Below are 22,150 nucleotides of genomic sequence, written 5' to 3'. Positions count from 1 at the left end.
TGGCTCTGCCACTGACCTGCTGTATGAAGTTGGGAAAGAGCACTTGATTTCTGTCTTTCAATTTCCTCATCACTGACGGGGGCATTGATAAGTCCCTGTCTGGCAGGGTGTTTATAAGAGAAGGTTCTAATGGAACAGCTGATGGGGATGGTCTCACAATGGGGGATGGAGGGGAGAAGGGAAGTCTGCCAATCAAGGCACTAGACACACACAATGAAATGCCTGACTTCAAGGTGATTCATCCACATCTTAGTGCTGATTGGAGGACAGGCAGTAACTATCATAACCATGGAGGGATCTGTTTCTTCTGAGCTTATTATATGTTTCTCTAGCCCACCAGCCTTGTTGTTCTGATGCCCTGCCGTCTGTCACATGGTAGGTACCCTTCCATCTTTATGAGATGACATAAGGACAAAGGGTCGGTCTGTGACTTATTCACACCACTTGTGCTAGGTGATAGGAAAATCACTGCACAGCCTCTGCGTGTTTGGATCCTCTGCCCATACTTACACTTTGCGCCAGAAGCTAGATAAAAAGAATATTCAAAGCAAGAGAGAGTTCCTATGCCAGTGGGATACAGACAACCAAATGCAAGTCTTGGAATATACATTGTTTGCTTGAGAATAGACATTTGGAAGGGACCCCACTGCTCCAAATTAAGGCCCCAATCCTGCAAACATTTACTATGTGCTTAATATTACTGCCCTGAGTAGTCCCATCAGTTGCATGGTAGTAAAGTTCAGCAGCTGCATGTGTGTTTGTTAGGTTGAAGCTTAATGCTAGTAAAATAGCATGTGTATTGGGTGTGAAAGGAGGGAAAGAAACAAAAAGAGAAGGAAGAATCTTAAGCATCAATAATGGTATTTGAAGGGTTCTCCGACGTGCATCCTCTCTCCTAGCTAGGCATGGATTCTAAATACAAAGGAGGCAATTCCAAAAGGCATGGCATGGAAAGCTACAGAGCTAAGGCCCCACCATTGCTGCACTCAGGGAAAATATACAGGGAGTTCTTTAGTAGAAAACCCCAGTGTCCTAGAAAAGAGTTTCGGTCTACGTCCAGTCTTAAGAAGAGTAAATAAAAAGAAAGAACCGAAGGTCCAATCCAGAACCCATTAAAGCCAATGGAAAGACACCCATTGACTTTATTAGGCATTCGACTGGGCCTAACGTGTCTTGAAAGATCTAACCGTCAGAGAGAAAGCAATCATATTGACACTCTGATGCAAATTAAGGCCAAGAAAATGCAGCTTGCTGCTGGACTGAAGGCATGGACAAAAGCAAGAGACTGTCACTGACAGAGGGTAAATTCTGTTTTTTAAAAAATATCTTGGCTAATTTAACATAACATGAATTATTCAAATATTTAAAATAAACAAATGTATCTTGTGACTATACAGACTCCTGCTTTCCCGTGCATTCAAACAGGTGCTTCGTGGGTTTTGGTAAGTTGCAGTGAGATGGCTTTTGTCACTGAGAGTCACACCAGAGGCAAGTCTTGCATCCTCAGAACCTGCTCCTACTTCTGTGAAGTCAGTGACCACAATCCACTCACTGTGTGAAGCCAATGGAACTTAAAAGTGCTTAAAGTTAAGCAGTGCTCTCAGAAGCTTTGCTATATCGAGACCGTGGCTATAACTAATCAGTGCAATTGTCCCTTAAGGCCAGGAGTCTAGTGATGGTAGTTAGCGTGCATACACTAAAATGGCCCCTAGACAGGTAGAATGTGGCATCCCCTGAGGAAAGAGGAAAAAAGCCAAGTGACTGGATTCCACTCCACAGTGGCCAATGCTTTGGGAGAGCAAGCCACAGGTGTGATTGGAGCAAAACCAGTAACATCGCGCCAAGCCGGCCGAGTGCACAGACACCTGCAGCTCATCTTTGAGCCTTTTGACTGTTGTTGTTGCCCTTCATATGGGAGTTGAGCTTTGTTTGGTTTGATGCCACTGATGTTCTCCTAGAGCTGCTGTCATTTTAAAACAGTCTCCGCTCCCTTGCTACGGGTTGCAACAAGATTTGTCATGATGAATGCCTGTGGTGTTAATATCAGAGCCATTAGCACTTCTGTACCATGCTGTTCTTTTATAAACGTGGCCTCCACACATCCCCCTGTATAAGTGAAAGGTCCTAGGCGGGTCTACATTGCTCCAAGGTAAGTGAGTTTGTTAGTTGGACTAAAATTTCCATTTGATAAAAATAAGTCTGAAATTAACTGTGAAGAAGGAAAAGCACTGAGACTGCAGTTCGGAAAAGCACTTGAGCATGTGCTGCAGTATTACCCGGAATTGGAGCATGTGTTGAGTCATGGTAAATCACAGTATGTATTCTGATGCCAGCTTAGAGAGAAACCAAAAGGCAAGACACACAGAAGGAGTTCAAAAGACAACTCGGGCCAGCCTTTACTTCAGGGACTTGCAATTTTGGGGTATCCAACTTCACATCCCTTGAAGGAGCCTGCTTTTCAGAAGGTGCTGAGAACCTGTTCTCTGATAGTCCCAGTTCTTTAAGGTGTCTCAAGCTGAGGCCTCAAAAACTGATGTACCCAAAATCCCTAGTCACTGATGAAAATGCTGAAAACGACTTCTTATCAGAGATGGTCCAAACCAAAACTCCAGATCGCCCCTCCTATCCCTGAGCTTTGGGGTGTTTGACACCTGGATCCAGAGTTTTCAGGTTGAACCCATTCCTAATGATCCCTTTTTGCATACCCTGAACTCCAACATTGTTGCATGAAAGTGGAAACTGGGCCCTGCTTTGATCAATTGTGGAATTTGGGCCTTCCATTAAGATAATGCCAGCTGTACCCACTTCAGTGCTCAGCTGTCCAAGTGCCTGTTTTAAAATCACCTCTTTGATTTCCCTCTGAGAAGGATATAAATCTGATTGGCAAAATATGAAGACCAAAGGACATTGGTGCCAGTTGTGTTCCTTATTGTGCCTGCTAGAGTTTTAAATTCACTGACTTTGCTTTGATTCTATGGGAGAATGATGGGAAAGAGTTAGTGGGCATTTTATGTGTGTGTGTGTGTGTGTGTGTGTATGTATGTATATATATATATATATATGTGTGTGTATATTTTACATTTATTTCAGATGATTGAAACTAACGATATTTCAGAAGAGAAGATCAAGATGAAGCAGGCGATGGAAGGTAATGAATTTCACTGTCCGAGTGATTGACACGCTGTGTCTTTCACTCTTCTGCTCTAGCTAGGAAGAGCTAGCTGAAGTGGGCTTGGGAAGTTCACATCATCTCTGTGCTTTTGTGTAGGTTGCACTGGTTGTCTGGCTTTTTCACCTGTGTGGCTGGCATGCCTGCCTGAGCAAATACAGTGGAGGACTCGTATTCCAAAATCTTCCCCCCACACCTACAGTATGGGCCCGAACCTCGTCTGATGAAAATGGGCATTGATCCATTGACTTCAGTAGAGTTGCACTGATTTTACAGCAGCTGAATCTGGTCCATAGAGTAAAAATCACTCCCATCAGAGCGTGGCTAACAGGAATGACGAGGTGCATGTTGCAACTGGCTAGAAGAATTTGGAGTTGCTATAAATCAGATACGAGCCTGAAATGAAACCCCAGATCTAGACACACTTAAACTTTGGATAAGGTTTGATTCAGAGCTGAGTTTCACAGCGGTTTCCATCTCTGTAATGGACCAAACATAGCTCTGGATCTGAACAACTCCAGAGTCTGGAAAAATTTTGTCCTGGATCCATGCTTTGTGGCTCTGGCCCATCTCTGCTGTGTGGATGTCATCCCTGTTTGAACTTGCATGGGTTTGAATTTCACCCCGTATAAATGCCAATTAGTTCATGGAGCGTCTTTCGTGCACCTTTGGATTCAGGCTAAAATACTTTCATGCCTTGTTCCCTCCTGCCCACACACACAAGCTATCATTCTGCCCTCTCTCTCTCTTCCCCCTCCCCACACCCTTTCTTTTCTGTGCCCTGCAAATGCCGTGTGGGTGTGTATTTTATACCAGGTCAGATACTTGACTGATAGTTAAATAACTAGGATAGGACTCAAGCACTAGGTTTGGTCCCTTTACTGTGTCCAGCAGCAAACTGATCTTAAGATGGTCACTGAGTCCATGTATATTTGGCTTCTCTGAGTCTAAGCACTGGACAAAACATGGATAAGGTGGATTAAAAAGCTGTCTCAGACTCAGGAGGTTGCAGCACTTCAAATCTAAGGCTTTGATCTGATTCTGTAAATGTGCTGACTCTACGCAACTTCTGTCTTTGCTTTTTCCATCATCCCTGCCTTCCAGGGTAGTGGGTAACCAACGGAATTGCGAGGAGGGCTCCTTTCCATTTGCTTTGTCATAATATTTCGTTCTTTCTTTCTTCACTTGTTTAAGCCCATCCTCTGATACTGCTTCCTAGCTGCGTGTCTCCACTCCACTTAAGGTCAAATGGGGATGAGATGCTGTGAGACACAAACCAGCTGGTGCCTCCCATCTCTGCCTCTCTCGAGACGGTGGACACTTGTATGTGCACCTAGTCGTCTGTCTCTAGTGTGGGCCGTGGAATCCTAAATGACTCCATACCACCGTTGGCCTTTACTGCGTGATCGGGCAAAGCAGTTGCCAAGGATGTAACCTCTCTCTCTCTCTCCTTTTCATTCACCTAAAGAACTGCAAGATAAGCTGAGTAAAAGAGATAAAGAGGTGTCATCCCTCGCCTCCCAGACTGAAACTCTAAGGGCCCAAGTAAGTGGTAAGTTTCCCTAATCCAGTGCTGGTGGGAACTAGATAGTTTCATTGTGGTCTTTTTGTACCTCCTCCATTATAAGAAGAACTTAGGGTTTATACATTAAAGCAACCTAGTAACATGTGTGCATAAAACATGCAGTTGTCCGTGTATAAGAGGTTTGTGCTTAGCAAATGTTTGTTCTTGATGCAGCGGGCCCAATTCTACCCCAGAAAGATGCAAGTACATCCCATTGAAGTTATTTGTATCCTGTAGGGAGAGAATCTGGTCCAATAATCTTAACAAATTGTGAAGCCAAAAGGGATGTAGAAATAAATGCAGCTGGGTTTATAATTTCTGGAATCTCTGCTTATACAGGGCTGCATCCTGAGTGCTGCCGAGCATTTGCATCTCTCGTGGACTCCGGTGGCAGCTGCAGATAACTAACTAGGCATAACTAACTAGGGGAAGCCACATGTTGCGAGGAATGGAAATGAAATTGAGAAATGAAGTCATCCAAAAAAGGAACGTAGGTAGGGACTGGTAGACTTTTTTCCTCCCCTTTTATTCTTCCCTTAGCATTGGAAAATAAATGCAAAGCTGGAGAGAAGAAGGGAGATTCTCTGTTGAAGGAAAAGAAGCGGTTGGAAGCTGAACTGGAGACCGTGTCCAGGAAAACACATGACGCTTCAGGCCAGCTGGTCCTAATTAGCCAGGAGCTACTCAAAAAGGAAAGGTTGGTCTTTGAGAAACAAATTTAAGAAGGACCCAGGCATTTGTAAGACACGGTCTGAATTTGGCCCTATTCAGAGCATCGCTATTTAACGTACAAAAAAAATATGAGTTGAATGATTGAAACCCAGATTTCAACTTTCTCATCATCAGGGTGTTGGGTGCTGGATTAGTGCAGCAATGGCTGAATTATCCAGAGCACTCAGCTCCTACCACTATCCCAGGTTTTCAAGACACAGCTCAGTTCCCAATGAGGCACGGAAATTAGTGGCCAAAAAAAAAAAAAAAATCAACATATTTTGAAATTCTGTCCTACTGGTGGAATCCAGCTGCAAAGGTGAGCTGAGTCCTGAGATGAATTTTCCCAACGTTTGAGGGGGGTTTGGACGCAAGTTTTGCGGTTTGGCCCTTTTTCTCAGACCACACCCTGTTAGATGTCCTCTTTCAAAGCTGAGAGAAGTTGCAACATCGGACACACGCGTGCGCACACGCACGTGCGCACACACACGCACACACACACAAGTGCTGGGCTGTGCCCAAAAGACAACCGAATAAACGTTCCCCTTTGTGAGGTTCTCCCCATCCCTCCCTCAGGAGCCTGAATGAGCTGCGAGCTTTGCTGCTGGAAGCAAACCGTCACTCGCCCGGGCCAGAGCGGGACCTGAGCCGAGAGGTGCACAAAGCAGAGTGGAGGCTGAAAGAGCAGAAACTCAAAGACGACATCAAAGGCCTGAGAGAAAAGCTGATAGTGCTGGTGAGAGCAAGGCGCACCCATCCTTGCTGGTTGGCACAGGTGTCTGGGAGGGCTTCACCTAGCTCCTGGTCTTCGGGGGGTGAACGTTTGTGGTGGAACAGACAAAGGTGGGAAGGACTTTTCACAGCCTGGGGATTCTTTTGGGATCATTGAATTTGCCATAATTTTGTGAATTTTGCTGTCATTCAGCAAATTACACTGCGGCTTCCTTTGGTGTCTTGTGTATGTGAACCCAGTCAAAGAAGTGCTGGTTGTCCACAACACCCAGTGGGTGTGATTCTGGGAGCTGCGGTACGCCCTCATCTCCAAGGGCAGGGCATGCAGAAAACCATTAGAACCTCAACGTTCCAAACTGCCTGGTGGTTTTTCAAGTGCATTCGTTTTTGCGTGCCCAGTTTAAGACACCCCAAATAGACCTAAACTTTAGGGGCCAAGTATTTGGAATTCTCTGAAAATCAGGCCCCTGTGAGGTGTCTCAGATTGGGCACCCAACAATGGAGACATTGGAAATGATTAATCACTTTTGAACTTTTATCCAGATCGAGGCCTGGTTGCTAATGGAAAGTGCTGTCTGCTGATAGCAAATCCTTGCAAAATTTTCATCATTTTATTGTGAAACATTAAAATACAGATTATGACAATACGGAGCCTATGACCTTCCTTCCTAGCCACATTGCTTTGTTCATAGTACGTTGTGTCTTTGACAGAGGAACCGTCTCACAGTGTGTGTGTCAGCTGGGGCATAGTTTAGCATGCACCTAGTTAGAGTAATCCTAAATGATCTCAGTCCTTCATCAACATTTGCATTCCCCTTTGTTTTAGAGATGTGCCGTACAGCTGTACTTACAGAGAGCTATACATTTATATTCAAGGCAGGAGCCTCATTTTATCTGGATTGCCAACCCCAGATGTAAAAATAAAAAACTTGTGACTCAAGCCCTGGAAAGTCATGATTTTATTAAAAAATATATATTTTTAATTTGCCTTTTTTTCTGAGCCTTTAGGATGCACCTGGATCTTCTTTTTTCCCCATCTTTTCTCTGCAACTGTGATGGCTAGAAACTGACTTTTTTTTTAATGAAAGTTAAGATTCTTGTGTAATCACATGCCTCCAGAAGCGGGGGCTTTAAGAAAAACGCCAAATACCACGAGACTCATAATAAAATTGTGAGAATTCTCTTATTTGAATGATGCAAAATGGCATGCACACTTATAGTGCTGTATAAATAATATAATCTGCATAAGTAAGGCCTCACATACCTACACTTATTTTCAAGGGATTGTTTAAAAAAAATCTTGGCAATACTTCTTTTCCATCTCAACCAATAGCTGAAGTCATTTTGTTTTCTATATTCATTGCGAGGCGTCAGATTTCCTAAAATAAAATAGTAAGAGAAGACTAGGAAGAAAATACAAAGTTGCTCGTTTTCCCCCTGTTGTTTATTCCGTGATAAGGGGATAGAGGAAGATCCCAGTGGACAAGAAGAGCTAATGTGACTTAATGATTTTTTTCAGATCTAGATTTGCCTCTGTGTGATTCCTATAGACTGCAGCAACCTCTAGAGGTGGAGACTTAAGTAATTGACTGATCTGAGCTGGCAACAAATCTGAGTAGCTCATTGTTGCATTTAATACTTGGTTCTCTCCAAACTTGCAGTCTCCTCTGATCTGTTATTGAAATCAGAGTTTGGCACTAGTCACCCTCAAATGTAGTCTGCCCCTAGTTTCTATTTTTTTACCAGAGTCTAACCTGCTCCCCTGCTTTTTTTTTTTTTTTTAACCTTTAAATGTCAAGGATAAAGAGAAATCGGTAACAGATCAAAGGCGATACTCCCTGATTGACCCTTCGTCAGAGTCTGAGGTTCTCCGGCTGCAGCACCGACTGGTCAGCACGGAGGACGTTCTGCGGAATGCACTGGAGCAGGGTCAGCAAATGGAGAAACTCATGGAGGCCATGAGAAGTTCTTCGGAGAAAACACAGGTAGTGCACTCCCCCCACCGGAGCAGCGAGTTACCCGATCGCTCGCGCCACGGCAGCGACGTGCCCAGAGCAATGCTCTGATGGGGCCCCACACCACCAAGGAAAACAAACTGGCGGTGTAGGTAGTGATAGCCCTCTTCCCTCTGACGGAACAAAGCATCACGGGTGCAGTGTTTGCTACAGATTCTGTCTTTCAGATGAGATCTAAAACCAACTGTATGACTGTGTGTGGATCATTATAGATCCTCCGGCACTCTTCACAAGAACCGGGTATTAGTTCCAATATCCTGCGCCAAATTCCAGTGTGGGTAATTACAGTCGACCTATTTAAATGGTAACGTCACGTGTATCTCTTCATTTCATATGTGTATAGCATTGATTTCCTTTCTTACCCTGTAAATACGGTGCTGCTGGATGGTTTTTAGACATCTACTCGGCTTCACACCAGAGTTGGCTGCATGCATGCGCATAGAAAGGGAATGTGGGTGGGTACCTCTGCACTTCAGGCTGGAAGGGGTAATTTCCAGCTTGCGTAGACATATCCGTGCTAGCTCCAATTGAGCTAGCGCACTAAAAATAGCAGCGTAGCCATGGCGACATAAGCATGTCTTATGGAGGGGCTAATGGCCTGAGTGTGTACCTATGGTCTCAGATGGCTGGACCCTCCTGCTGCATGCGCTGATGTGGCTACGCTTATATTGTTAGCACTCTAGGTCAGGGGTTCTCAAACTTTTGTACTGGTGACCCCTTTCACAGACCAAGTCTCTGAGTGCGACCCCCATTAGAAATGAAAAACACGTTTAAATATATTTAACACCATTATAAATGCTGGAGGCAAAGCGGGGTTTGGGGTGGAGGCTGACAGCTCGCGACCCCCCCATGTAATAACCTTGCGACCCCCTGAGGGGTCCCAACCCCCAGTTTGAGAACCCCCGCTCTAGGTCAATCAGAGCAAGCGTAGGTATGTCTCCTCAAGGTGGGGATTACACCTCCAAAGTGGAGCCAGGCCCTGTGTATCTGTGTCTAGATGGGAATTACCACTGGGAACAGCCTAATAAATGTTTTCTTTCTAGCAGTGACCCTGGCTGGGTTTTCACTTGGCCTAACGGAGGGAGAGAGAGAGAGAGACTTTTTCTCTTGGTTTATATTAATGCACTGTTCCTGGCTTATAGGCTAAGATTATTTTTCATTGTTTATCTCCTTTAAAATGATACATAAAAAGTGAAAAATACATTTTATGTCATCCCTCTTCTTTGTTCTTGTCAGAATTCACTTTCCCTGCCGCCCACCAACACATACTTCTTCAGTTTTCAAGTGCTTCAATAGAGATCCGTCTGGGAAAGGTTTTTCCATCTCTCTTGCCAGTTCCCTCAGAACTCTTGGACTGTACCTGACTCGGGGGGTTGGTCAGATGCCAAACGGGTCCGTCTCTCAAACACGTGCTACAGAATCCTTCTGATTTCCTCCAGTACTTCCTTTGCCTCCCCTGGGCAATTTAGAACTGCTTCCAGCATCTCTCCTGCATCCTCTGCTGTGAAAGTGGAAGTTGAGAGTCGATGTAATTTATCTTGGCATGCTCAACCTTTTCTGTCATTTACCCTTAGTGTATCTGAGATTGTTCCTGGGAGCTGCTTCTGTGGAAAGGCCCTGTTATTTACATTAAGCGCTTTCATTCTCTATCTTTTGCTTTTCGGACAACATTTTCTCTGAACTCGAGTCTACAATCAGTTTACATCTGTAGAGACCTGGTGTTTTTACACCTTACACGTGATTGAATGTTTCCTCATCTACCTTGTCCTAAAAATGTTCATCTCTTACAGCAAGTGCATGCTGCTAATAATGCACATTCAGAAGGATATTTAATACTGCATGATATGACCAAATCATTACGCACAGAGGCTAGGGCTGTGGTTATTTTTTCCTCTGCCATGCTGTGCTGTTACAGGTCCAGGTACTTTATGGCAGGCAATCTGGACCAATGGATATCCTGCTTCTCTCCCCAAGTGCAGAACGCCACAGTCTGCTGCAGGGCAGGGGAGGGATAGTTCATTTATTATCTGTATTGCAGTAACACTTAGTGATCCAATCAGAGACCCGGGCTCCATTGTGCTCAGTGCTGTACAAACACACAATAAAAGGATGGTGCCTGCCCTGAAGACGAGACAAGTCTAAGACGAGAATGCCTGGATGATTTGGCCTAGATGATTCCTCTGCACACAGAAGAGTGGGGAAAGCAGCCACCTGTCTTGTGTGAGATAGAGCTGTGTATTTTTCATTCCGTACCACACACCACAGCTGCAGCTTTGTTGTAGTCCAAGCCATAATGCAATCCTGCCAGTGTCTCCAGAGTTATTTTAGTTTCTGTTGTAATCATCATGTCTTAAACTAAAATGTGTCATGATGGCTACAATACCCAGTAGTATGGTGGGTATTGTCCCCCTTGGAAGGAATGCTAAACCCCGTCGGTGCTAAGAGATCTTACCTTTCACTTTTCCTTCTCCACAAATGGTATTTATTTTTATTTTTCCCGAAAGGATGAAATATCTCTGCAATTCCTGCCAGTTGGCACAGGGAAATCTTTCTCTTTCTTTTTCATAGAATATTTTTTTAAATGATTTTTTACTTTGCTCCATGTTATTTATTTGTATTACAATAGCACTCGGAGGCCCCCTCAGTGTGCCAGCTACTGTGTACACACACACAGAAAGAGTCACAGCTAGTATTGTGTACACACACACACACACACACACACATACACACACAGAAAGAGTCACAGCCAGTACTGTACACACACACACACACACAGGAGTCCCTGACCCCCAGAACTAACCAGCTAAATAGACAGGACAAAGGGTGGCAGAAAGGAAATATCATCCCCAATTTATAGATGATAACTGAGGCACAAAGAGACTAAGGGCCAGATTTTTAAAGGTATTTAAAAATACCTGTGCTCAGCATTGCAATCTCTAACTGATTTAGGAGCCTAAATCTCTTTTTCAAAAGGGATGAAGGCACTTGGGGGGCAAAATCCCATTGACCCAGATGGTAGTTAGATTCCTTAGTGCCTAAATCCCTTTTGAAAATGAGATTTAAGCTCCTAAATCAGATGTTGCAACACTGCGGGCAGCAACGCCTAAACACATTTAAAAACCTGGGCTTAAATGGCTCGTTCAGGGTCACACAGAGAGTGTGCAGTGGGGTCAGGACTGAACCCTCATCTCCTGAGTGTCAGTGCAGTGCCTGAACTGCAGACCAGTCTTTCTCTCTGACAGGAGAGGGACGTCCAGGGGAACTTGCTTAAACAAGGATTTAAGGATAAGGCCAAGGACTTTGACCCCTTAAATGGAGGCCAGTGGGCACAATGGGATGGACTGAAACAATCTTGGACTCTGGTTGTGCTTGGCTAGATACTGAGTTTCAGTGTAAGTCCACTCCACTCTGCTCTCTCCCTGACCTACAGAAACAATCATCCCTAAGGCACCAGTAGCCTCTTCTGGGGGATCCGGCTTGCCACTGTTTCCCCTTGCATAGGTGCCAACTTTCCCTGGCGCTGGTGGGTGCTCGCGCCCCCCACCCTTGGCCCCGCCCCGACTCCACCCTTTCCCCACCCCATTCCAACCCCTTTCCCAAATCCCCGGCCCCACCTCCTCCCCTGAGCGTGCCGCATCCCCCCTTCTCCCCCCTCCCTCCCAGCACTTGCCACGCAAAGCAGCTGTTTTGCGGCACAAGCGCTTGGAGCTAGGGCGAAAAAGCGGGCACGCAGTGCACTCAGGGGAGGAGATGGAGGCGGAGGTGAGCTGGGGCGGGGGGGCGGGGCAGGGAGCTGCCGGTGGGTGCAGAGCACCCACCAATTTTTCCCCAGTGGTGCTCCAGCACTGGGATGATACCAGCACTGGAGCACCCACGAAGTCGGCGTCTATGTCCCCTTGTCTCTCAGCTGCACTGCCTTCACTTTGCAACACTCTAAAGAAGGAAATTGCTCATTACCACAAGGTGCTGCTGCTTTCCCTTTGCAGGCTTATCAGCCGACATGCTCTGGATTCCCTTGACGTGCATGGCTGGCCTCGCTATGAGACAAGGAGCTGCGGTGTAATAGCACTGTCTCCATCTCGTTGTCAAGGAACTGGCACTTTACTGTTGCTGTGACCATGACTACGGCTAGGTATTAGCCTGTAATAAAACAAAAAACTCCACGTCCTGCATGTCTTTGGAGACCCTGATCTCATAGCTTTCCAGGAAATGACAAGGATTTGGCACTCAAGCTTCTTCTCAAAGAATTTGTAATAATTGCTCTGGGAGATTGTATTTAGTTTCTAGCAAATTACATTCCAGCTTATTCATTCCCAGTGGCCTTGTACTCGGCGAAGTTCAAGTCTAATTTGTAGTGTTGGATGCGGCTGCCACTCAAGGCACAGGCTGTGTGTCTTCTGCAGGGACTGGGGAATTTACTGTATTGCAGAAAATTGGAGGGCCCTGCAAATGCCGGGATGAAGCAACCTGGGACATTACTCCAGCGTGATTGATTGTCATGCAAGAAGCAATACCAAGTGCAGTTAGGAATGATCACTGGGCAAATAAATTCCTTTTAAAGTCTCAACCTGAATTTCTAGGATCTAAACTTCCAAAACTCAGCCTGGCCTTTCTCTTCTCTCTAGCTATGTCTGCCTTTACTAGCTTAGTAGCCCTGAGCCACTACTGGTTGTAGCAAGAGGGGAAGCCGTAGTGTAGACAGAGCTCAAGGGTAAAGGCAATGATAGTGCCCAGAAAGATAATGGAGCAAATAATAAAGCAATCAATTTGCAAACATCTAGAAGATACTAAGGTGATAAGTAACAGTCAGGATGGATTTGTCAAGAACAAATTGTGTCAAACCAACCTGATAGCTTTCTTTGGCAGGGTGACAAGGCTTGTGGATGGGGGGAAGCGGTAGGATGTGGTGTATCTTGACATTAGTAAAGCTTTTGATATTGTCTCGCATGATCTTCTCATAAACAAAGTAGGGCAAACTTAGACGGAGCTACTATAAGGTGGGTGCATAACTGGTTGGAAAACCATTCCCAGAGAGTAGTTATCAGTGGTTCACAGTCATGCTGGAAGGGCATAACTAGTGGGGTCCTGCAGGGATCAGTTCTGGGTCTGGTTCTGTTCAATATCTTCATCAATGATTTAGATAATGGCATAGAGAGTACCCTTATAAAGTTTGCGGATGATACCAAGCTGGGAGGGGTTGCAAGTGCCTTGGAGGATAGGATTATAATTCAAAATGATCTGGATAAACTGGAGAAATGTTCTGAAGTAAATAGGATAAAATTCAATAAGGACAAATGCAAAGTACTCCATTTAGGCAGGAACAATCAGTTGCGCACATACAGTATGGGAAATGACTGCCTAGGAAGGAGTACTGCGGAAAGGGATCTGGGGGTTATAGTGGATCACAAGCTAAATATGAGTCAACAGCGTAACACTGTTGCAAAAAAAGCAAACATCATTCTGGGATGTATTAGCACAGTGGTTCTCAAACTTTTGTACTGGTCACCCCTTTCACATACCAAGCCTCTGAGTGCGACACCCGTTATAAATGAAAAACACTTTTGAAAATATATTTAACACCATTATAAATGCTGGAGGCAAAGCGGGGTTTGGGATGGAGGCTGACAGCTCGCGACCCCCCATGTAATAACCTCGTGACCCCCTGAGGAGTCCCGACCCCCAGTTTGAGAACCCCTGTATTAGCAGGAGTGTTGGAAGCAAGACATGAGAAGTAATTCTTCTGCTCTACTCTGCGCTGATTAGGCCTCAACTGGAGTATTATGTCCAGTTCTGGGCGCCACATTTCAGGAAAGATGTGGACAAATTGGAGAAAGTCCAGAGAAGAGCAACAAAAATGATTAAAGGTCTAGAAAACATGACCTATGAGGGAAGATTGAAAAAACTGGGTTTGTTTAGTCGGGAAAAGAGACGATTGAGAGGGGACATAAGTTTTCAAGTACATAAAAGATTGTTACAAGGAGGAGGGAGAAAAATTGTTCTTCTTAACCTCTGGGAATAGGACAAGAAGCAATGGGCTTAAACTGCAGCAAGGGCAGTTTAGGTTGGACATTAGGAAAAGCTTCCTAACTGTCAGAGTGGTTAAGCATTGGAATAAGTTGCCTAGGGAGGTTGTGGAATCTCCATCATTGGGGATTTTTAAGAGCAGGTTAGAGAAACACCTGTCAGGAATGGTCTAGATAATACTAGTCGTGCCTTGAGTGCAGGGGACTGGACTAGATGACCTCTCCAGGTCCCTTCCAGTCCTATGATTCTATGATAGTTAAAACTCCAGAGCCCTGTCTCCACTATAACATCCACCCATGCTGCCATCAGCAATGCATTGGTGGTGGATTCACAGCTGTCAATCGTGTCAGTGTAGAAGGGACTCAATGAAAGCTGGCATGCCGCAGTCATACACTTCAGGCTGCTCCCAGCCCTCGTCTCATGCTGGTTATATTGTAGTTGCAAAGGATAAGGACACTGTTCTCACTGCTAGAGAGCCCTGATCAACATTTAACTTGGTTGTTTTTTTAAAGGTAGGAACAAAAGCCTATTCTGCCTGGCTGACTCATCTCCGGCACTAAGTGGTGAACCCGCACTGTTTCTGTCATGCCTGGTATCCCAAAGAACTCCAGTCACTTTGCAGATTAGCAAATCCAACAGCATGAGGCAACGCTACCCAGGAGTTGAGCGCAAAGAATGGGACCTTGCCCAGTTGAAACTACAGGGGGAAATTCCATTGCTAGGAAGAATGCAATTCCCCCACCCCCTTGGGGAATTGGTCAGGATGCAGAGGTTAAGAATTCCTTGCCAAGAGCACTATGGGATCTTTACATTTTAATTTCCCAGCACGCAGCAGTTAATATCAGATCTGTATGAAGGGGAGTGAGTTGTCACCTCAGATGTCAAAGGTTCTGGGGAGTTTGATGCTTTTTATCAGTGCCTATCTTCAACCGAGTCTCATCTGTTCTGTTACAGACTGTTGGAAACTCGGGATCTGCTAATGGGATCCATCAACAGGATAAATCCCACAAGCAGGAGGTAGGTTATACAATACTGAGCTATTTGAATAAAAAAATGCCCAGGCAGGACTTCTTCCGTGGGGTCTCCGCTGTGCCAGAGGCACGTCTCACACTGAGCTCATCCCCTGGAGCGTGGCTCTGACCATGACGTGAACAATGGGCTTTGCATAGCTCTCCTTCCCGAGTGCACTAGAACCAATTCCCTGGAGCAGCTGCACCCACAGCTGGGACTGGCCTGAAACTGAAAGTACAGATTTCAGCTGTTGCTGGAGGCTTTGAAAACCTCTGGGTCCTAGAGCTTCCAGTTTAAAAAAGAAAAGAAAAACCATGCAAAGAAATTAGTAATGTGCACACTGTGATGCCTTGGACTATTGACCTGGTGAAGCTAAGAAGTTCCATATACATCTTCCATATTGGACAGTTCTCCCAGATCAGCACTCGTATGTCTCTCTTCCCGTGTCAGCACAAATTAGAACCTTCCTTAGTTCATCAGATCTCTGTGTATTTCACAGAATAGACCATTACGGGGGAGGCTTACTTTTATGCTCTCTCAGGTTCTCAGAGCCTAGGGAGAAGGTCCATGGTCTCAGAATTTTTGTCTCCTCCAGTAGCATGGGTCAGATTGATTAAGTACCTGGCACCTTGCAGCAGCATGGCCATTTCCCCATGGTTGCAGATTGTCCTTGTCTGCAGAAAAATGACCATCCTCCCCTCTTCTAATGCCTTCTTCTGAAGCATTAGGGATGGCCAGGACTGGAGATGGGACATTGGACAGGAAGGGCCAGAGCTCTGAGATGGCACCGAGTGTTTTCTCTCTCAGATGCTTGACTGGCTGGTTCTTGCTCACACGCTCAGGGTCTAGGCATTCGTGATGTGGTGGGGGTCTGAAAGGAATTTCCCCCCAGGTCAGATTGGCAGTGACCCTGGGGGGGGAGGTCAGTTTCGCCATCCTCTGCGGTGTGTGGGTACAGGTCACTTGCCAGGGTCATCTGGGTTTTTCTTGCTTAAGCATTTCCCTGTCTTTGCAGTGGCCTTGTGCCTTGGTGCACCTCGGTCCCCACTGTTCTCTGCCGGTGACACATAATGGTCAAGTCTCCTGTGGACTGTAATACTTTGGTCTAATTTCAATTGTTGGGTTTAGTGTGCAGGTGCTGGGTGGTGTTGGTGGCCTGTGATGGTGGACAGGAGGTTAGACTAGATGATCTGGGGGTCCCTTAATTGAAGTTTGCTGGCTTCCTTGGATAAATAGCCAGCGGGTCTGGTAACCTAGATCTACCTTGATCACATATTCATTGCCAAGGCCTCTGTTTTCCTAACACAGTCTCATTTCTTCCAGGAGAAGCACTGATAGAGAAGAAGAGCTGGAGAGGACCATTTCATGCCAGTATCTCCTTCTGCGCCCCAACAGGAAAAGGATGCACCTCCTAAAGACTAGCAACAGTATTTTGACTTTAAAAGCAGGACTGTTTATAATGTACTAACTGATCTAAGTAGGACAATCCCTTGGTTCGTATTTTCTAAGACGAGCAGCATTCCAGAAGGAGCGGTATGGCAACCTACCTGTGTAAAGATCCTTTTGTTTTGCTTTCTTATCCGTATCGGTTTTGACTGTGGAATTTGTATCGGCCGAGTGAACAATCTCTATTCATCCCACCTGAACAATGTGGTCTGGTTGAGAGCTGATGGCTGAAACGTCATCGGTGATTCCTAGAACCCTAGAGGAAATGCAAAGGGGTTTGCTTGGGGCATTAGAAAATTCCTAAGTGTGCTCCCAAAGGCTGCACTCTCCACGCCAGGTAATCCCTGACCCTCTCCCCCACCCACCCACCCACCTAGTATGAAGAACTTCAGAAATGAGTCAAACCTAGTAGGCTGGCTGTGCTCAAGCCAGTCAACATGGATTGTAGAAGAAGAGCTGCTGGGGCAGTCCTCCCCCTCCCCTGCATAGAAGACCTCTCAGCTGTAGCCCTCGGAGACTCCACTTAGTACTGTATGATAGCACAGGTGGTACCTCATCTGATTTCAGGTGATATAATTTATTTCAGCTGTTTGTGAGTCAGTGTTTACTCTGAGTTGATAAAGGGGAGGGAGCCTCTGGTGGGGGTGAGTACAGGTCTCCTTAGCCTCTCTCCTCCGAGAGATCTCTTAGCAGGACTGGCTGTGCTGGGGCCCAGAGCCAGGGCCCATGGGGGTGTTGTGGCATGTGGTGGCACTGTAGGCCCGTACACAGCAAAGCTTTGGAGGCAGCTGGCTAGAACCTTTGTATGCCTGTTTGTGAGGGTCTGAGTAGAAAACTCACACACAGGATGTAGTCGCATGGGACAGAGGCTGCTAGGCTCTGGTTCCCTCTCCACTGCTATCCACAGAATGGTACTCACTAGGTGGAAGAGTTGGGCCAGCCTTGCAGTAGGCTGCTTTGGGGTTGCCCCTACCGTTCTCAGTACAATATCCGAAGGGAGAGGGTAACGTTGCTGGGAGCATTCGTGCAAGAATGCCTTATACCAGGGACTGAGGAGGATAGTGAAACAAAGGCCATCTAGAGCAGGAGAGCTCCAGCTGTAACCAGAGCAGTTTTCTGTTCTTTCCTCTATTTGTTGGGCACCTCAGACTCCCCCTACTTGCTGAAAGTGGGAGTTCAGGGTGCAGGTTTGGGCCCCAAAATGACACTGAAGGTCACATTTGTAAAGCAGGAGCTCCATGCCATGTGCACAGAAATCCAGGCACAACTGAGCACCCAGATTTGCACAAAGAACTGTTGCTGTTGTGGGTGCAGAGAGCCAGTTGGCCACCTCTGTATCCATCTGCAATAACTATCCATGCAGGAGGAGGAACCCCATTGCCTGTGTGTATTTGCACATGGACCGGTCCCTATGCCAAGGGCTGTATTCTAGTCTCAGTCTTTGCACTAAACTCCCATTGGGCTGAATGGGATGATACTTGGGTGGAGTGAGGGTGGAATATGGTCCTAAGTGTCTGAGACAAACCCCTGGCTCTGAAAAGGAGCATTCGCCTTTCGATACCCTGGGACCAGAGGGAGCAGCAGCAGATTCTTAGGCTCCATTCAACCCCCTGATGGGGATGGGGCAGCTTCCCAAGGGGGGATCAGTACCTGGAATGGGGGGTAGGGCTTGGATTGACATATTGCAGCACCAGGGAAACAATGGCACCACCAATGGCAATCCCCTGGTTCTGGGGGAGAAGCGGCTCGTCATGGAAACAAACGACTGTTCTTGATGCTGTTTGATCCTTCCCCCCGCCCTCCTTTGAGGGAATTAATTGCAGAATCCCTTTTCGGAGGTACACAAATCAAATTGTTTCCTATTTCTCTGGAAATGCAGCATTTTGGCCATATTTACCAAAGGACGTTAGGGTGTGAACAGCTCCATCTCTTCTCTGGAGCCTCTCTGAAATGCCTAGATCAAGTCCACCTCTCTGCTCTGCTCTCCGCTGCACATCCTGGGCTAGAACTCCCGTGGACGTGGACAAGAGCTCCCAGCGTGGCAGGACACGGCATAGGTGTGAAGCAGAACCGTTGCACATGAGCTGGGAATCTGGCCCTTCGTTTTCCTATCTGATTTTTCTTCAGCCACTTTGGCTACTCTGAAATTCTCCAGCCGCACGGAGTCTGGGGCAGCCCGAGGCAAACTGGGAAAGAGCTTTGCCCCATCCCTCCAAGTCTCCTGCACTCGGGAAGCCACCAGACCTCTTGCCGGGCAGTGAAATAGAGCTAGGCCCTTTTCACCTGGTGGGGATGGTGGAGACCAGCTCTGTTTCAATGGTTGAGATAAGGAGGTGGGTTCAGGAAAGTGAGGCATGTTGGGAGAAGAAGCCTAAATTTGGCTAATGAGTTGAGGGTTAACGGGAGTTCGGGTGGGACAGGTCCTGCGGTGTGGAACCAACCCCCTCTACCTGCATAGAAGAATAAAGCACTAATCATTGCCTCAGGCTTGGATTTTCAAAGAGCCTAAGGACCCAAAAGCTCCTTGTCTATCAATGGGACTTGTCACCTGACTCCCCTAGTCTCCTTTGAAAAGCCCAGCACAAGTGTGTCAAATGTAATAACCAAGCAAAACTCAGGATCAGCAGGAGGTGTCGTTTTGATCATTTTGGGGGCGGTATTTTCAAAAGTGTCCAGCATTGGCTGCCTGACTCTGCTCCTGCTGAAATTAATGGTCAAATGCCCACTGACATCAATGGGAGCATGCGGGGCAATGCCACGGGCTTTGGAAAACGCCTTCCAGGGCTTAGGGAAGGCAGCACCCATGTGAGTGCGCAGGAGTTCCTGGGACTTACCAAGTGGGAAGGGGGGGTTCGATTTTGTAATCAATCTATATTTATTTTCTGTCTAGTTTGCAAGTGACAAGCCCCCATTATTTAAAGAGGATTAAATGGCAACTTTCTGCGCCGCTTTGCAATCCTCCTGCTTCCCCGGGTTCAAACAGGAGCTGCCCGCTGGGAGGTGTGCTCTATGGGCTGGGCTGAATGGGGCAAAGCTCTGAAGCGAGTGGCACTGCCCTGAAACCAGAGGAGAATTTGACCTATCAAGATGTATCAGGCCAGTGCACCTGAGTCCATTTGGTGACAGGGAGAAGGTAGACGAGAGCCTGCTTTGTAAGCTGGCTTTGACTGTCTTCTCAGGATCTAATGCTCTCTAGGATATAACTGAGGGGAGAGTAGCCTTCCAGGGATAGCCTGGATGGCCTTACCACAGCAATGGGCCGCACCGAATCACATGCTGTCAGGGCTCTGAGTTTACCCTTTTGGAAAGAGATCTCTGCACAGAGAGCACCAGCGTGGGGCAAACCCATTCTGGGACACACCAGTGCAGCCCCAGGCTCTGCCCCTGTGCACCCCGCCATGTAGGCTCAGCGCCCCATTTCCAGCTCGCCCTGCGGGCGGGAGAGTTACAACCGAAACAGATGCCCCTGCTCAGGAGAGCCCAGCCAGGAGCTGCATGGCTCAGGAATGCAGATCACACAGGGTGCATTTCCTCCCTGTGCGGCGGGGCCAGCACGAGGCCTGTGTTCCGCTGAAGTCCTGCAGAAGTGAAACAGGCACCAGAGACAGCCGTGAGGGATTTCCCTAGTGCACACAGCTCATGCTGGCCCTCTGCTCAGGTGCCAGCGGCACCCATAGATTTTAGGAGACCAAATTAGAACGAAACACAGAAAGTGACAAGTCAGAGGGTCCCCTTCCACCACATTTATTTATAAGCTTCTTGTGACTTTTGCCCAGTACAGTGGCACAGAAAGTACTCTGCAACATTCTGTGTAACTGGCATCCTCGGTATTTTTTTTTTGTGGGGGAAGTGGAGGGGGGGGTCATCAAAGGGAAGTTATGCAGCCAACTCCCATTGGCAGTCAGTAGGAGTTGGGTGCCTAGCTCCCATTTAAAAATCTCCTGTCAGCGTTAATCCCAGGGATCTTGTTCAGAGCTTCAAATCTGAAGTAAGATAGGGGGCTGCATTCTCCTCCGTGACTCCCACGGTTGTCTCCATTGCATGTTCCATGCTGATGTCACACCCAGGGCTGTGTGCAGAATATGCCTCAGGGATCAACAACTGCAGTGTGGGTGAGAGGGGAGAATTTTTCCTCTCCAGTCAAGGGGTCTTGCGTGAGAGCTAGTGACCTGGAAAAGCAGTGCTGAGCTGTCTGCTCCACCCATGCGCCCTTCCCATTCAAAGAGCAATTAAGGGCCTGCACAGTGGTTGAATCCATAGGAATTATGAGTCCATGCTGTTGAAAACTGGACTTTCTATCCATTGTATTAGTTCAGTGGCTGGAAGAGTTTTTTGGTTTGTTTTCCCACTGAAGGCTGAGAAATCATCTGAAGAATAAAGTCTCCATTCCAGCCGGAGAGGCTCTTGAAGCTCCAGATTAGCAACCTTTTCCCCTCATCCTAGCTAAAGAGAAATCTTACAAGCATTTGGATGGCAGTACTGGCTTTATCCTTTTCAGAGTTCAGAAAAGTGAAGCGGACACACAGTCCCATGCTAACACCCTTACCCAGTCATGGGTCCGAAATTTATAGTCAAGACATAGCAGCTACTGCCCCATCCCCTCCTCTGGTCAGTTCCTTTGACTTTCAGTGGATATGCATGATGGTTTCATGAAAACAAACAAAAAAATGCAAATGAAATCTTCACAAGGTTCCAATACCCCATTGTTACAGCAGCTTTTAGCAGTTCACCACTATCTTGTAGGGAATTATTAATCCACTAAAATCTATAGGCCTCCATGTAAGTTACCAGAATAAAGGCGATAGTAGATGTATAAATGGATGATAACATTTTACCCGTACAGTATGTATTACAATTTTGTAGCTTAGTCATTTTTTTGGCTATCGAATTTTGTGAGTAAGATAAAAAAAAAATGGTTTGACTGCTAATGTTTATTTTGTTATTTGATTCTTTTCCCTCCCCTTCCTATGTACAAACGCTGTACAAATCTGAGTCCATTGAGTGTAACTACAACCGATGTGTATTAATGTACCACAGACCGCAATAGTGGCTTGCTAAAGTGTGGTGAGCTCATACTAAAACAATAAAACTTGTGGCTGAAGTCAGGCACGCCCGCCTCTTCCATCCCAGAGCGCGCAGGCCTGGGTGGTGCACGCTCGCTGGCGAACTGGCGGTCGGAATGTGAAAAGGATTCTTCCCAACTGAACAGACAAACGTCGGGGAAGAGATCACGCACAGGGAACGGGGGGCTTTGCGATCACAGGGCACCTCGGACTGAATTCAGGCCTGGTGTGAGTGATCTGTGTATCCTTCTATGGGGCTGGATATTGCTAGACTTTATCGGATGGGCTGCGTGCCCCCGCTTCTGCTCCCATTGACATCAATAGCAAAGCTCCCCCTGGCTTCAATGGGAGCAGAAGTGAGTCCTGTGTCAGACCAACAGACATCAGCTTGGCCATTGCCAGAGCTGGATTGTCA

The 22,150-nt window shown here is 46.6% G+C and overlaps 1 protein-coding gene across 2 annotated transcripts in view; it reads left to right on the top strand.

Moving 5' to 3' along the window:
- The window catches only part of CLIP2 (CAP-Gly domain containing linker protein 2), a 125,646-nt gene extending 103,873 nt beyond the window's left edge, over positions 1–21,773 (top strand). For both annotated transcript variants that reach the window (XM_054008357.1, XM_054008356.1), the window contains 7 exons: positions 3,091–3,148; positions 4,638–4,721; positions 5,274–5,430; positions 6,021–6,180; positions 7,976–8,161; positions 15,170–15,232; positions 16,550–21,773. In XM_054008357.1, the coding sequence (XP_053864332.1) occupies positions 3,091–3,148; positions 4,638–4,721; positions 5,274–5,430; positions 6,021–6,180; positions 7,976–8,161; positions 15,170–15,232; positions 16,550–16,561 (720 nt within the window). In that variant the 3' untranslated portion in view covers positions 16,562–21,773. The remainder of the gene's footprint in view (positions 1–3,090; positions 3,149–4,637; positions 4,722–5,273; positions 5,431–6,020; positions 6,181–7,975; positions 8,162–15,169; positions 15,233–16,549) is intronic.
- The last annotated feature ends 377 nt before the right edge of the window (positions 21,774–22,150 follow it).

Source organism: Malaclemys terrapin, chromosome 18 (assembly GCF_027887155.1).
Source record: "Malaclemys terrapin pileata isolate rMalTer1 chromosome 18, rMalTer1.hap1, whole genome shotgun sequence".
In the NCBI taxonomy this organism is placed as follows: Eukaryota; Metazoa; Chordata; order Testudines; family Emydidae; genus Malaclemys; species Malaclemys terrapin.
Note: the sequence above shows the minus strand (reverse complement) of the source record. Positions and strands in the feature narration are given on the sequence as shown.